Genomic DNA, 16,266 nt, shown 5'->3' on the forward strand with positions numbered 1-16,266 from the left:
CTTGTACTTACTTAAGTCTTTTGATCATTGTCTGAGAAACAGCATCAATGGTAAACTGACTGTACTTGGCGCTTTTTCTAGTCATCCGTCCACTCAAAGCACTTTAACACTTAATCACCCATTCACACACTGATGACAGGAGGTACCACACACAGCAGTAACTCACACACTGTCGTCACAGCTACAGGAGCGATGTGTCTTGCCCAAGGACACATCGACACATGCCCGGGCCTGGGATCAAACCACCAACCCTCTGATTGGAGGACGACCGTGGTCCCCACTCTCCCACATTCAGTCAGTGTTAATCGCCGTACGTTTCCTCCCTTTACCAGAGGTGCCGTCGGCTCCATCCATCGGTGAGGTGAGACCCTTCTCCACCACGGCACAGATCCAGTTTGAGGAACCGGAATCCACTGGAGGTGTGCCGGTCTTGAAATACCGAGTGGAGTGGAGGGCTCAGGGCTGGGGCACCTGGGTGCACCAGGTCTATGAGGTCCAAGACGGTAAGAACACGAGAGAAATCCGCAAAACATGGTTGCGTTTAGGAGAAAAGGTTCTTAAGGCAATGGCAATTAACCAAATGTGTTCTTTAAGGTTTTGTTTTAGATGCGTGAACGTTTTTGTTTCATGGATCGGCTTGAACACTCGCATGAGACATTTTCAGGAATCAGGAAACATTTAATACCATAATATATCAGACTTTGACTTGGCGGTTGGTGCGTAACAGCAGACAGTACGCCAACTCTTTGTGTTGATTGTGTATGATTTCGATAAAAGTAACAAATGAAGGAATATCTTCATATATAACTTATATGGGGAATTCCTATCCTATTCCAAAATGAATCGATACCTGATGGTTGTTTTAAAACAGCTGTCAGTTATTTCTGTTTATGTGTATGCTGTGTTTAGACTTTTGGGACCATCACTAAACAGATTTATCTGTTTTAAACATCTGAGAATTGAGCTAATCAGTGTTTACTCGCCATGGAAATAATAGTGCATTTATTGTTTGAACTGGGTGTGTGTTTGCTTCACCACCGATCGCAACCATGGAGGTGGTCTCAACAGGGATTGCACTGCCTCTGATGTATTGTAACAGGCTACACCAGCGAGGCGACTATAACGGGCCTGAGGCCGGAGACCGGCTACGAGCTGAAGTTGTCAGCCATCAACGGCAAGGGGGAAAGTGAAAGCAGCGCTGCCGAGTTCTTCAAGACGGAGCCTGTCCGTAAGTGGCACGCGTTGCACACGTTGCACACTTTAAAGCGCGCTGGAGAGCTTTTATCACCCACCCGCCAACCCCCCCGTCTCCACAAACACATTACCTGAAGTCAGCTCTTCTAGGGCTCGCAGTGGGAAGTGCTTGTCTATCACAGAGCGGATCTGTAACAACTATGAAGTGTAGTCAGCTGTTGCACTGAAACAAACAAACATATTGAGAGGGTCTGGACAGCGTTACAAAAGCTTCCAACAGTGTGTTGTTTATCAAATTATTATTACCTCTTTAAAGTAAACCCTTTATTTATTTGTTAAGGAGTAAAACTGATAACAGGTTTAAAGGTACTGACTTCATTGTTGTGTTCCTACGTTTAACATCGTCTTGCTATTCTGCTATTAAACTGCAGTGTGATTTCATCATATATTCTGTACTTTGATCCAGTCACACGGTGATTCAAAATCCACAGTTCCATCGTAGTTGATGAAGCTTCTAACATGCTTTCAAGCCATAAATTGGAATATGCAACAAGGAATTATCTCTCAGTGCTCTTAAAAACAAAAACGCCTCATAGTGAATCCTGAACCCATTATTTGTTTTTTAGCACCCTCTGTTGTTTGGGAATGCAGGTTTTTGTACGAAAACTGCTCCTGATTCATTGTTGTCAACACACCGATCAGCTCATCACATGTTCATTTCATGAACGTGATTGTCTATTGTTTTTACTATTTGTACGTCTGTTGTATCCATCAAACAACACTAAAGTGGGCGCTTCCTCTCTGTTTTGGCTCTACGTTTAATTTTCCGTGAGTCTGTGTATTAGGTGATTTAAAGTGTGTTTAATCAGTTAAAACGTGTGAATGAAATAGAGCATCAAGATAAATATTTCCATGATTAGGTTTCTTTTTTCATTTATGATGTAGTGTTATCTCAGCCTCGTTAGGACTCAACTGTCTCTCTTATTTACTGACTTAAAATATTTATTGCTGGTTTTCCAATCGTTAATTGTGCACTAACACTCCAGGCCATATATAATGGTTTGACATACACTGAGTTCATAATTTAAACCTAATTTGAATACGAGCAAGGATCTTTCCTTGAAATAGAGGAAAGATTGTGCCTCGTTCTAAACTTGTATGCTGCAGTTGTTATGAGACATGTTTAGTTTGCCGGTGCGATCTGGCAGGAATGTGTCTCACTGAACTCTCCAGTGAAGTGTCATTAAAGACATTCGGGTCGTCGTTTGTGCAGTCAACTGATTCTGATTGCCTGCTATCTTCTCTTCTATGTCCCTAGACGGCATTTTTAATTTTTTCACTGAAGACACAGGTTTGTTCTGTAAAAAAGATAATAGACTGTTAGTTTTTACTGCCTTAGCTGTGTCTACCCTGCAGGATAACCCCCCCACTCCTACTGATTAGCTGCATTTATAATGTCTTTAAAGCATATCACATTTACCTTTTTCTGTGTCTGTAACTTGTAGCTTTCATCTCACCCATTTGACGGCTGAGTTTTCCAAATATAAATATAGCAATTCCATTTTTAATTTGAACCTTGGGAATTAATTCACACTATGGCGTTATTCAGAATTAACGTCAAATTTTAGAAAAGCTGCACATCTGGCTCCAGCTGTTTGGTTTAATTTGGGAATGTTTACATTTGGATTATGCTTTTCAGCATTGATTAATTCATTTCCTTTCAAATAACAAATCTCCAGAAAACAAGGCTGTTAGTCTTCTGCACTTTTCCCAAAGAGAACCCAACGGAGACATTTGAGCTCAGCTGTCCTTACTGGTTAGAAAAATAGTGTTGTGAATCCACATCTTTCTGTTTTAGTTTGTCTCCAGATCATTTACATTGTTGTTTTTTCTGTCCTGTCCTCTTTCAACCACTCACATGTGTTATTTCATGTTACTGTGCTTTCATGGTTCTGATGGTCGCCCTCCACTCTGCAGAAGGTAACTCTCTGTTGCAGCTTTTTTGAGAGAAGACCCTCTCGTTCTAATCGGAGAATCCCACACTTTAATTGCTTCTATGCAATCATGTTATACGCACCTACTTCAATCCCATTAATCAGTCATGTAGACGTTTGCCTCAGCAGGATAAATGAGAGAGAGCCAGAGCTGTCTTCACAGCAATATATAACAGTCAAGACTGTTTAATATTAGCATCACTCGTATGGTGTTTGTTGCCCGGTACATAAAGGGATGATACTTCTCCTCCTTTTTAGGATGTATTTGTATAAATCTAGTGTGAAATAAAAATAGTTTTCTCTAATTATAGCTGAATTATTATCAGTGTCTACACCAAATACCTGCACGAAACCGCAGCAAGCTCTGGTTCTCGATCAAGAGTTTGTAGTATTCATGCTGAGAGCAATAGCGACCCTGTGCATTGCATCCTCCACATTTTGCATCATGTTTAACGGCAGGTTGCAGTAGAGGCTATGAGAACTAACTCGGACCGCTTTTCTCAAGGGACCCAGCTTTTCAGTATTAACAATAACCATTAAAAACCTCTTTCTTGTTGTCTTTTATTAATTCTTTATCTATGTAGCGTTTTTCCAAGCCAGAGAAAAGATTGTCAAAGAATAATGCAAATCTAGGCAGTTTTTTTTAAAAAATTGTCAAACACTTAGAAATGATTGGAAAGATTTTGATTACAGCTTGCACATTAGTAATAACTTCTGAGTTTGTTTTCACTATGGTTGAATGCACTTATTGTAAGTCAGCTAAATGACATGTATTGTAAAAATGCAGCACAAATGTATACAGCTTGCTCGCTTAAATAAGAATAAGTTCAATTTAAAATGGGGATACAAGAAGAGAAAACAATGGATGATTCCTCTAAGATGGAAAGAGGCGGCATTCTATTGCAATGTTTTTTAATCATATATTTAAATTTACCAGAACTAAATAACTGACATTGTATGTTTCTCAGAAATCAACTTGTAATAAAAAAGTTACCCCCAAGCTTCTGTAAACCAACTTTTAATTAAAAAGCCTTGAATTTCAAGTCTGATTTGAGGCTGAAACTTTTGTTTGAAGTGATCTGCAGGTAATGAGGAGAGGTCTATGCGCTGATCTCATTAAGAGAAATTTAGCATAACTAGAAATATGGAAGATTTTACAGACAGCATTGATATAGCAATTATCAGAGATTGATACATTAACCAGTTGCCTTCCATTTCTATTTGACTTAATTGTTTATTCATTAAGTGTTTAAACAATGGATTTTGGAAATGAGTTTGAGATGCTGAGAATGTAGGTTAGGACATTAAAAGTAAGTTTTATAGCTCAAAAATGTCACGTTCTGATTGTCCTTACAGTTAAACCTATTTATTATGCCGTTAAATCCGTATATTACATCAACATTTCAGTCAATGAGTAATGACCTTGTCCCCTGAGGCGTGTTGTGACACTCTGTGACTGTCGCTCAGCAACAAGGACGCAATCAGATAAGCATGTGGTCGTGTGTCATTTGGTAATTAGTCTTTAGTCTTAGACTTGGGACGCGACATCTATCTGCCGGCAGTTCAGGAAGAGCAAGTGACTTAGAAGGACGACAACAAAGAGGCCGAATTCAAAGTGGTGACTTTTATTTCTAATCAACATTTTTTGTTTTTCAATTTTAAAGGCACTGGTGGACTGATAGCTATTCTCCCAATACAGTAACCCTGCTGGTCTGCACATCTTTTCAGAGAGACATTAAGTAATGCCTAACTTGGTCCTGTGTGCTTGTAGGGAATCCCAATCCTCCTAAACTCGAAGGGGCTCTTCCACCCAAAGGCAACTCTCTCAAAGTCCGCTGGATCAAGCAGGATGACGGCGGCTCGCCCATTCTACATTATCTCGTTCGCTACAAGCCAGTGAGTATTGTGACTAGAGCTGAAGTGATTAGACCTCGCCGACTGCTGCTAATGCTTTGATAATCGATTGTTGATCATTTATGTATTTTTTCAAATGTCACTGCATTGTATTTTTCTCAGCGATGCCTGGAAATCTGATGATGGTCCAATGTTCTGACATCTAAAAAATATGTAAAAGGATTAAGTGAATATAATCAATGAATCCGTCAACCTAAACATTTTGATTACTAGAGCTTCTCCCATGTGACAAATTCAACTTTGAAGACATCTCAGGGGGATTGAAAAGCAACAATTCAAGAAGAGGTTTGTGTACTGTAATCTTCTCTGTGTGTCCCAAGATCCAGGTGTCAGAGTGGAAACCAGAAATCCGGCTGCCCAGCGGCAGCGACTACGTGTTTCTCAGCGGCTTGGAGTGGGACACCGAGTACAGCGTCTACGTGGTGGCAGAGAATCAGAAGGGCAAGTCCCAGCCAGCCACCATGTCCTTCAAGACGTCCACGCAGCCCGAAGCCGTGCCAGGTACCCTCCCTCAGGGCGCTCGCGCTAAACTGGAACTAAACAGCCAGAAAACTGGGGAGCCAAACTCAAAGCTCAAAACCAGAGCGTGACGCTCTATTTTTTACCTTCTACCTCTGAAAGGTGAATGACAACTAAACAAATCTACATGAAATATATGATTTCCTGGATGGCGGTCAGCCAGAAATGATTTTCTGGGAGAATTTCACGCTTGGAGGTATTTGACAGGCCTTGCTAAAGGAGGTTGAGTTTGCGCTCGCAGAACTGGGACAGGCTCTTTCCACGGAGGATGAAATGATTGCCTCTGAATGATTGAAGTTTTCCTTTAGCTTTGTTTACTGCTAATAGCAGCCAGAGTGGATAGTTTGTCCTTGTGTGGAATCAGCCTTTAAATTGATCCTTGATAACCACTGATAACCACTGATAACCACTGATTAACTGCCGCTGAAGCTTTTCCCCATTCGTACCAACAAAAAGCCACGCGGCTCGTCGTCCGATTCCCTTTAGGTGACACTACTAGGTGCTTTGCTGAAACATCACCACAGACCATTATGTCTTCCTCTCACTTCCTCTTTTCTAATTCATTTTCCAATCTAAGGCATTTTCCACTCACCCACCACTCAGTCACCATCGAGTCCACACGCTGTAGTTTTCCCCTTTGTGCTGTGCTTTTGCTTTTGATGTGTTGCTGTATTTTTTTCTTTTCTCCCTCAATACAAGAAGTCAATTTCTTCTTTTTTTTTCTCTCACTTTGACACATTTTCACTTCTTTCTTCCTCTGTTTTCCCCACCCTTCTCCTTTTTCCTCTTTGTTTCCCTTCATTTCCCCCCCTCCCGTCTCTCTGTCTTCTACTCTCTTTCCTTTTCTCTCTTTTATCCCGTCTCTCAATGTTCCTGCTGTTGCCTGGTTCTGGACATTGGTGGGGTGGACCACGTGAACATTTCCGTCTCGCCCTGTGTGCATTATGGTGTGGTCGGGGGTTTGTGCTGCTCCACAGCCAAGCAGGGCTGTTCATCTGTGACGTGCACGTTGGCCTCACTCATCTTGTCCCTCGTCACTGTATTCCTGCTCTCATAGTTTTCGTGGGGGATTCACACCTTAACGGTAGAGGAGAGACTGCCTGTCTCTGTCCCGGGTGTCTCTTTGGACGCTTTCACTCTTTAAAAAAATCCTGACTTTGTCTATGACAGACGTGTCTCTGTTATGGGGGGAGATAAAGGTGCTACGTAGCTTCCGAACAGACCAGACAGACACGCCGAACCAAAGGCAGTGCAGCTCCTCGGCCTCCCACAGATTCACCTTGCTCACCCTTTGAACGGCTGGTCATCAGCGCCACGATTTACAGCAACAGACGTTAAAATGAGGTTGTATTAAAACAAGTAGCACTGAATGAAGGCTGAAAGCCGGGCCTATCCGTTTACACAAATACTACTATCTAGCCTAATCGCTCACAAAATTATGCATATCTACTGTAACTGTTTGTGACATTAACGTTTACATTATTGAAAACAGAAACGCTTAACTGGAAAATGTTTGTAATAACAATATTGGTAAATTTTGACAAGCAGCTTAATATCTGATTCTCAAAAATAAACTGTTTTTTTATGCTGTTTACTAAGACAAAAATATTTCTCTTGCATGTAATTGTATGAAATCAATTAAAAATACCTTTTGTTTTTATACATTTAAATTTGAGGGTGCTTTACTCAGCTGCATTTTATTCCCTAGCAGATCTTGATTAATTATTGGTATCTAAAGAGTTACTTGTATCTATGTATTTTAGAGTTTACTCTAAACGTTTACGTGGAGATAATATCACCAAAGGCACACTCGCCTTTGGTGATATTGAGAAAAGCCTCGCATTTATTTTGTCCATAAGATACGTGTTTCTGGGTAACTAGCAATGCGGCGTGCACTTTGGTTTGCTCTCCTTTCTAATACCAAATAAATTTATATATATATATGTATGTATGCGTTATGATATCAATAATACTGGACACTAGTCATTCTGCACAGTCTACACAAACATCACACTGCATCTAATTCATGCCAAGACCACTAGAAAGTATCATAACAGGTGAGTTGTTTCTGTTACAGTAGCATAGCTGCACCTTTTATTGAGTTGTTTCTTCCTGTTTCTATGAAAGTGTGTCACGCTACAGTTGTTCAGCTGCCCGTCTTCTCTCTTGTCTGACAGATTTGGGGGAAGAGGCAGCGTTCTCAATGAGCATCACACTCTGGGCGGGGATCCTTGTTGTAGCATTTGTACTCCTGCTTCTAGCTGTCGATGTCTCCTGTTATTTTGTCAACAAATGTGGCCTCATCATGTGCCTCTGCGGTAAATCGGGCACAGGGACCAAAGGGCACAACGTGGAGGAGGGAAAAGCAGCCTTCATGTGAGTATCCGTGACAACATACCTTTGGCCTGTTTTGTTGTTTAATCGCTACAATCATTTATTTTTTCACAAATTGGCCACTGATATGTTGCAAATCACATTAATTAATAAATGATTGTGGATCAGGTGATTGTAAGTCATTCGAAATGTGGGATCTTGTAATTAAAATCACTGGGAATAACCACTGAATATAAGCTCTTTCTCTCAACTCTAAATACAATCAGAGTGCATTGGGATCCGAATCAATCGAATCAGCAGCGACAATATCCTGAGATCTGAGACTGTTTTTCAAATACAATGTGTTGACCCTGACTGCATTTAGAAAAGAATCCCCCTGCATGTCCACATAATATTTACAGATACAGATTATATATTATTAACCAGGATGAAATTGAGCTTCGTCGGCAGGCCATACCCATAACTCCAGGTCAGGTGTGGTGCTGGATGTGTAAATACTGTCAGTGTTGGTTTTACAGCACATTCTCAAGTAGCCCAAAAGGTGTTGAACTCAAGTTAAAATGAAAAAATCTCCACGTTTGAAAATAAATTCTTAATGTATATAATTATTGTTAGACTTAAGAAAGTAATTTGATGAATAAAACAAAAGGCGATCCATCTGTGACGTAATTGTATTCCAGGCATAGTCTTTAATCAGGTTTGTGTTCTAAACATTTTGTTTACTTTATCTTCTGTTCCTCCTACAGTCCCCAGAAGGCCTTTCAGGGCTGACATTAAAAAAGACTAAGAATCCTAGCTGAAGGTTTTATGTTTTGACTGATGACACAAGAGCCAACTGGGGAAGGATTTTACATTAAAGAAAAAACATTGTGCCTCTTGAGCAAAATCGACATCTTGTGACTGCAGTGCGTTATGGTCCAGGCGGTATCCGCAGCAACAGCAATCAGAGAAAAGGGCCCATATATGAGATGACGTTTTAAGACTCGAGTATCTCTCTCAGTGGCTGATGGGTTTAAGAGCAATGAACATACACTCTCCTCTGCACAACAAGGCAGTTTAGAATCAATTTGAGTGAGAAGTTGCGTTGTGTGTTGTGTATTGGTTTGTGCTTCATGCAGTACAGCCACATGTACTTGTATCAAACTTGAATAGTCAGGCTGTGACTCTGTTGAAAAGAAAACCCACTCACAGTCTGTGTTGACATAATTACTGTTTACTTGTGTTTGTAACACATCTTCTCCGTGCTCATTGTGGCAAATAGGATAATTGTATGAGAGACTCTGTTGCCATTTAACAAGATATTTTTCTCTATGTGCTGCAGGAAAGACGAGTCCAAGGAGCCAATTGTGGAAGTCCGAACAGAGGACGAGTGCACGGCCAATCACAACGCAGCAGGACCGACGGAACCCAATGAAACCACCCCGCTTACGGAGCCAGAGTGAGTCAACGCTGACGTACAGCACTCAGCCTTTTTTTTTACCGCTCTAGCATTTCAGCTGTTGTACTTTGCACTCCACTTCAAAGAATAATGATCGTATTCAGCAAGACACAATTTGAACCGTCTTTATAAAAGTTCCCAAAGGTCATTCTTGGGTGGAGTCCACTGAAGTGTGTCGCTTTTCTGTCTTCACTCCCTGTCAGAGGGATTCCTGCGCTTTGTGTTTCTTCTCCAGCCTTTGGAGATGTTCTGTCTCATTGTATCAAGGTTGAAGCAATACCAGTTAAAGACACAGAAGGGCTTTTTGTCCTCTTGAGTGGGGTCAACTCATAGGGAGCCATTGGACAACCTCAGCAAGCCGTCTCTCATCAGCAGCCTGGAAACATTAGATGATACAGTATGAGATTGTCACTGGTACTGTTTAACCCTTTATAGGTGGTACTGCGTGGTTCTGTACTTTTTGGCACAAAAAAAAAGCTGATGCTTCTCCTTTCAGTACATTAGTTTGTCAGAGTCAGTGTACTTCACGTCGATGTGTGTGTGGGATGTATCCTTTAATGTCCACTCACAGCATGACGCCCTTCTCTTGCATTGTTTTTCTTTTGCCAGGCTCAATAGTTGCTTCTTTTTTTTTTTTCTCAGTTGCTTTGCCTTATGTACGTGTGAACTTTTAAATCGCACTAATCCCTCTGCATGCTCTCGTCCGAGGCCACCCTTCCTCTGTCACAGTCACCCTGGTGTCTAGTCTGTCTGTCTCTGTTCTCTCCCTGCTCTCTCAGGCTGGCGGCTTACACTGCTGCTCTGGCACTGGACTCCCTCTCCTCCGTAGCCACCAACTCTGACACGGCCACCGCAACAATTGACCCCGCTCAGGACAGCCCCTCTAGCGAGACCACCACCCTCACTTGTAGTCTGTCCGCCCCGGCCGACGACCCCTCGCCCAGCCCCGTCCTGGCTCCGGCCCCGACTCCAGAGTCGAACGCGGCCCTCGCGACTCTCCTCATCTCCAGCTCCGCCATCGAGGCTAAAATGGCCCCGTTACTAGAGCAAAGAAGAAGCGACAACCCGGAAGAACCGGAGAAACTAACCGCTCCTCCTTGTAGCCCCGAACGGACCGTAGCTCAGAAATCCGGGACGCCGATACCGCCGAAGCGCAGGCACTCTCCTAAGCTTGCGGCCCTGAATGCTAAAGGTAGCCCGCCTGTATCGCCACTGGCCTCGTCACCCTCTCCTACACTCGAAGGCAAGAAACGTGCTCCGAGGCCACCCGGCAGCAAGCTTCCCGTGCAGCAGCACGCTGTAGCCTCAGGCACCAAGACGCCAGGGCAAACTGACGCCACTCTAGCAACCGCTGCCCCTCCGAAACCAGACTCCAGTGGGAGGAGCCTGACTGCCTTTGACTTCCCGAATGAACCTGCTGAGCAAACTGACGATAACGCTGCCAAAGCTGTTGCTGCTGCTGCTGCTGCCGCCGCCGGCTCCCCCTCAGCGATCCACGTTGCTCTTAAAGCCCCGGATGCTGAGGTCTCCACCCCTGTGGTTGCACGCGTCCCCTCTCCTTTGCCCGTCACTTATATTTCGTCCAGTGTGAGGGTGCCGGTTTCGAATGATCCCTTCGCATCGGCGTCCGACGGGAACAACTCGCGTGCCGAGGGGCCCGTAGGCGCAGATGTAGTGTTAGAGCTGACAAACGGGACAGAAAGACGCTCTCCGCCTCCCGCGGCGCTCATTAGCTTAGAGAGCCCGCCCTATGCCCCCTCTCTGCCCAATGGAGACGGAGCAGACCTCCCCCCCTCTGGCCCAGTTGTGGAGGCGTCAGAGACTCTGGCCAAGACTGCTCCTCCTGTCAACGATGAGTACGGCTCCCTCTAGAGGTTTATCTGTGTTTGTGTGAGTGTGTGCTTGTAACTTGTATGCCCATTCATTCACCACCGCATCTTGCCATTGACCACACAATATGACATACTGTAATGGTAAACTGTGGTAACTATTAGCAGGATGTTGTGGATCGTGATAGACGAGTGATTTGATGGTTCCGTATTTTGATGCTTGTGTGTGTAACAGTCTCTGCTTTTCCTCAATTCCTCACGTAAGTAAGACATGCAGCTTGTTACACGAGTGTGAAGCAATGTTACATGTCTGTCTCCTAACCGAGGAACTGTAAAAGTCACATAGACAGGATTACTAGCCCAGCAACCGTTCAGCATTGAATGCTGTCAGATCAAAGCTGGCGGCGTGCCGCAACACTCTGACGGGCGCTTTAGTTCAACAGCTCCACGAGCCCGATCCCCCCCAAGCAGACGTCTCCCCGACGCGCTAATCGGCACTGACAATCCAACGTGCGGACGGGAGAAAGCAAGCAGGGCTTGAACTTTTTCTCTGTCAAGCTCACTTTCATTTGTTACACAACTATCTCGCTTTTGGTCTTTACAAATGTGTATAAATAGGTTCCAAGCGGAGACGGGCTGAAAGTGTGCAGCGTTGTGATTTGAATGGTTGGTTCTGAACTGCTACCATTCAGGCGTCCTGCGTTACCGCGGCAGCTGCAACGTTAAATACGCAGAGAGAAATGAAAAGCACATGTTGTTCCACCGCCTTACAAGCACTGTATCAAATTCATTCATTATCAAAGAAAAGTTTACTGTGACATTGCAAATCAACCACATTTTTGTAATTAATCCTTTCGAGAACAACAGCAATCTGTCTTTGGACGCTGTAAACTACGCAGTACACTTCTCTAATAAGTTCTGATTTATATGGGTGGAGCATCGCTGTCCCAATAGTCATAAATTCTGGCTTCAACTGAAAAGTCGAATCACTGATGCAGCCGGCCAAGAGAACAGAAAATGTTCTCTTCCTTGATTAAATTTCTTTTCCACCTGAGTGGTGCTGCTTCCACCTCTCGTGCACCAGATGGCAACATCGCACAAGCGTTCCGGCCTTTTCCTTAACGCTCCCGTCCTGTCTGCTCTAAGCAGTAACAAATACATCTACAGTGCATCTGAATGATAGAAAGTGTGAATTTAACAGATGAAATCCAACAATCTTTCATTTTTCATGTCTGAAAGGGGCTTTTGGTTTGAGGCAATAACTGGATGCCTCTCAGTGTTGCACTAAATTGATCTCTGCTAAAAACAACCGAGTTCAGACGGCGTGTTTCCTCCTCTGAATTACAGCAGAGAGCAGAGGAGCTGCGTGAAGGATCTTTATCCTGTGCTTCACTGCTATAAGATGAACAAACACAGGGTTCCTATGCTGTGCCATCATAGTCTCTTTGATGTACAAGTAATGAGTAGTTTGTATTTGCTAAACACTGCTTTGGATCAGGACGGTTAGTCGATGATACGATTATGTCGTTACCTGTTTCCTTAAATTGATCTGACTGTCAATGTGGTGAAGGAATATGTAAGAAGACCTCTACAAGCATTGTCTTCTTACATATTGGGTGAAGTTGTCATTGAGAATATATGTTTGCTGAGGCTTTTGTTTGTCCACCCACAGATGACCAGACTTCTAATGTTGCACCCCTCCGCCCCCCCCTTTCTTCCATTGCAGGAGTTTTTCCGATGATAAAGGCAAGCTGCAGGAGGCAGACTTATCGAACGCCGTGACGGAGATCTCTGCCCAACGCAACAGTGTCATACAGACAAATACCACTGAGAGCAAAGCATGATGGGAAGGGGGGAAAGCCCCAGCCAGATACCAAACATTTTGCAGCAGCAAACGAGCGAGAAACACTGCAGAGTTTTGATTTCCAGTGCCCTTAACAACATACTCAAAACGGCACACGCGTGTTGATTGGTTAGAGCGCACTTTGACAGTAATTTCAGTTCTGGTTTCATTCCTGAAATGTTTACTACACCCAAGAGGTTTATCTTTATCATCACAAGAGATTTATTTTATTTTTTTATTGTTGTTTTATTTAACCCGTCAGGACGTTTAAAGACAATCTCTTATTCCAAGGATGGCTTAGTAAATGTGTGACGTTCGACTGTACTTTCCGTTCCGAGCATTTGGTTTGCAGTTACGCACAAGTTTTGGATTATTATGGGAAATGTAAAAAAGTAAACGATAAAAAAGAACCTGTCTATATATATAGAAACGATTCTTCTTATTTTCATGTTCTCCTGTTTAAATGTAAACATTGCATTTATTTTATTTTGGCCTCCTGAGTGGCAAGCTTGTCTCATTTAGCTTGTTCTGCATGTCTGACCTGCAAGTGGCTGTAGAGTTTTGTTTACAAGATTTATAGTTTCACTTTGTCTCCTACAGGGATTTTTCATCTCTCACAGATACGCTAGCGTTGATTAAACAGACTTCGATGTTTGGACTATAACCATATTTGCTATGGTTATAAAAGATACAGGTTTAACCCACAGCCGGCTGCAGGAGGGGAAAAGATTAAGAGAGAATCCCGCAACACATCAACCGTGTGTATTATGGGATCAAATATGGTCCATTTCATGGTATAATATAATCGGTCTGTTTCTGCCTTTACCACAGCGATGCTATTTGTTAACAAAATGTACTGGATAACAAACGTCCTCTGAAAGAACAAACTGCCAGTGGAACTGTTGATTCTCAGTCGTGGGTTGAAGAACGGTGAATCTCACAATCTTGAGCTAAATGTACGACTCTTATTTGTCTGGGAGGAGGCGACGGCTGCCGTTTCCTCCTCATATCAAAGCAGACCGAAGGTCTTGCTTTGTACTTTGAGTTGTGCTTTTAAAGCAAAAAAAATGAATAAAAGTTCTAAAAAAGCATTTTGTACTATTTAAAAGCTACTAACCCATTATTTTCCATTTCCTGCCTGCAAGCTTGTGCGCTGTGCCCGTGTGTCATTAGATTGTCTTGTCATCCGTCTGTATGATAATCTGCATAGCTTTGTCGTGAGAGATTTAGCCTTTTCTTTTAATTTAATATATTGTATAAATAGAAGAAAAGTACGATACATGGACTAATGTGGTCATTATAACACGTGTGGTGTATGAAACTGTCGGTCTGGTCACAGCACTATATATTGCCAGCTATAGTGAAGGAAGATGTTTTGAGCCTTGGCATGAATTGAGTCAGTACTTTATAACGTACCCATGTTTGTTTCCCATGGGGGGGAAATAACTCTCATCCCAATTCAACGAGTGTTACAGTTGGGGGCTTGTTCTGCCATTATTACACATTGTTTTTATTTACCCCCCCCCCCAGCTGTTACTCAAGGGTTCTTGTAATGTGGTCTTTGATTTTTTTTTTCTAGTTTGTCTTTTTGTACAAAAAAAAATCCCTCAAGAGAGCAACTTCTCAAGAGGTTCAGGGTGAACATTGACAGGAAGCAGGGGGTGGGGGGGGGGGGGGTCACCGGCTGGAACAGGAGATTACATTTTGGGAGAAAAGCTTGTATTGAGACGCGAATGCAGGTGTGACCAGCTTCGCTCACCTGTCCACTGATGTTGCCTGACCGTCTTGCTCCCTGGTCACCGGGCGCTCATTCTGGTTCCATCAGGTCAAACTCAGATAATATCTGTTGTGTACAGTCTGAGAGTTAACTCGTTTGCAAAATAAAAAAAATGGTTTCCGAATCAAATGTTGTCATTGTCTACTTTGTTTTTAAATACTAGATGTGATATATATAATAACTAGACATGCACGCGTGTGTAGGGACGCGCTTTGAACACTAGGTGGCGGTAGTGGCTCAGCCTCCGCGCGCTTTGTGTTTTCGCCGTGTCATGGACACAGAGGACTATTTACAGACAGGTTATGTTAGGTAGATAAATATCCTTGTTGAAATAGATGGAGGAAATAAACACGTGTTACGTGCTGCGTGTTTTTTTGTTTGTTTTTGCTGAAGTAAAGTTAATAGTTCCGGGCAAAGATCACAAAATACTGAGTAGCAGTGAGTCGTTGATATGTTCAGCTGTTCAACGTCTAACGTGACATGATCCTCCAAACCTCTGCGATGTCAACACAGTGTCCGCACCGACTGTCCCACCGACTGTCCCCTCTTACCCAATTTACCATCTCTGGGAAATGGACCGATTTGATATTTAAACCCGATCTGCATTCAACAGCTTCAGTTTTAGTGTTTGTTCCAGAACAACACACTGGTTCCCTGCCAATAGTCCCGTTCTGTGATGCATCCCTGATGGAGGGACGAGGAGCTGAGGCGATCAGTCACAGTCGTGACGTCGACCCGAGCAGGTTTAGTCTTTTCTTTTCTTTTCTTTTTTGCAGCCAGTCAAGTCAGCAGAGAGCACGCGAGAAGGATTCAGGAAGTCGGCTTCTTTGGCCTCCATAGTAAGGGGGGGGAGGGACGAGGGAGCGGATTAGAAATGCAACAGGAGCTCTATTAAGTTGCAGTGATTTTAAAAGGCTTAAATGTTTACTGCGGAGATCATGTTAGATCATTGAGGAAAACACAAGCAATACACCATTAGGGCTGTAAAATGTTCCCTACTTTCCTTACTTCATTAAAAATGATATGTGATATTAGTGCAATAGTTGAGCACAATACACCAATTGTAATTAGATAACTGTTACCCAAATGAAGTATTATCAGCCCCTGTTGACAAAGTAGTTGTTATGCAGAAGCAATGGAAGGAAGTAAGGAGCCAATTTGAATCATTTTGAATAATCTATCGTTTAATCAATACACATCATTTTATTTGATAAAAACCATGTACACAAACCCTGTTCAAAGTAAACTACAGCATGTAAATAAGTGCAGTATGAAAGGACCATTGTATGGTTGTGCTTGAGTATTTCAAAATGTGTTGAATGTTTCCTAGTTGCCATTCACTGCTGTGTTCTACACTTTAGAACCTACACATGGAGGGTATTATAGGCTCACTGCACTAGTTCAGCCTCAATTAACGTTCCGGC

At 42.9% G+C, this 16,266-nt stretch overlaps 1 protein-coding gene across 10 annotated transcripts in view; it reads left to right on the forward strand.

Annotated features, from left to right (window-relative positions):
- Positions 1-14,971, forward strand: part of ncam1b (neural cell adhesion molecule 1b) — a 58,366-nt gene extending 43,395 nt beyond the window's left edge. For 4 of the 10 annotated variants that reach the window (XM_040173376.2, XM_040173353.2, XM_078098490.1 and 1 more), the window contains 8 exons: positions 333-503; positions 1,100-1,228; positions 4,960-5,084; positions 5,423-5,603; positions 7,799-7,997; positions 9,277-9,393; positions 10,173-11,249; positions 12,949-14,971. In XM_040173376.2, the coding sequence (XP_040029310.2) occupies positions 333-503; positions 1,100-1,228; positions 4,960-5,084; positions 5,423-5,603; positions 7,799-7,997; positions 9,277-9,393; positions 10,173-11,249; positions 12,949-13,066 (2,117 nt within the window). In that variant the 3' untranslated portion in view covers positions 13,067-14,971. Of the gene's footprint in view, positions 1-332; positions 504-1,099; positions 1,229-4,959; positions 5,085-5,422; positions 5,604-7,798; positions 7,998-9,276; positions 9,394-10,172; positions 11,284-12,948 lie in introns of all 10 variants that reach the window. The other 6 variants (XM_078098493.1, XM_078098491.1, XM_078098492.1 and 3 more) reach the window with 2 other exon arrangements.
- Positions 14,972-16,266: the final 1,295 nt, after the last annotated feature.

Source organism: Gasterosteus aculeatus, chromosome 1 (genome assembly GCF_964276395.1).
Source record: "Gasterosteus aculeatus chromosome 1, fGasAcu3.hap1.1, whole genome shotgun sequence".
Classification (NCBI taxonomy): Eukaryota; Metazoa; Chordata; class Actinopteri; order Perciformes; family Gasterosteidae; genus Gasterosteus; species Gasterosteus aculeatus.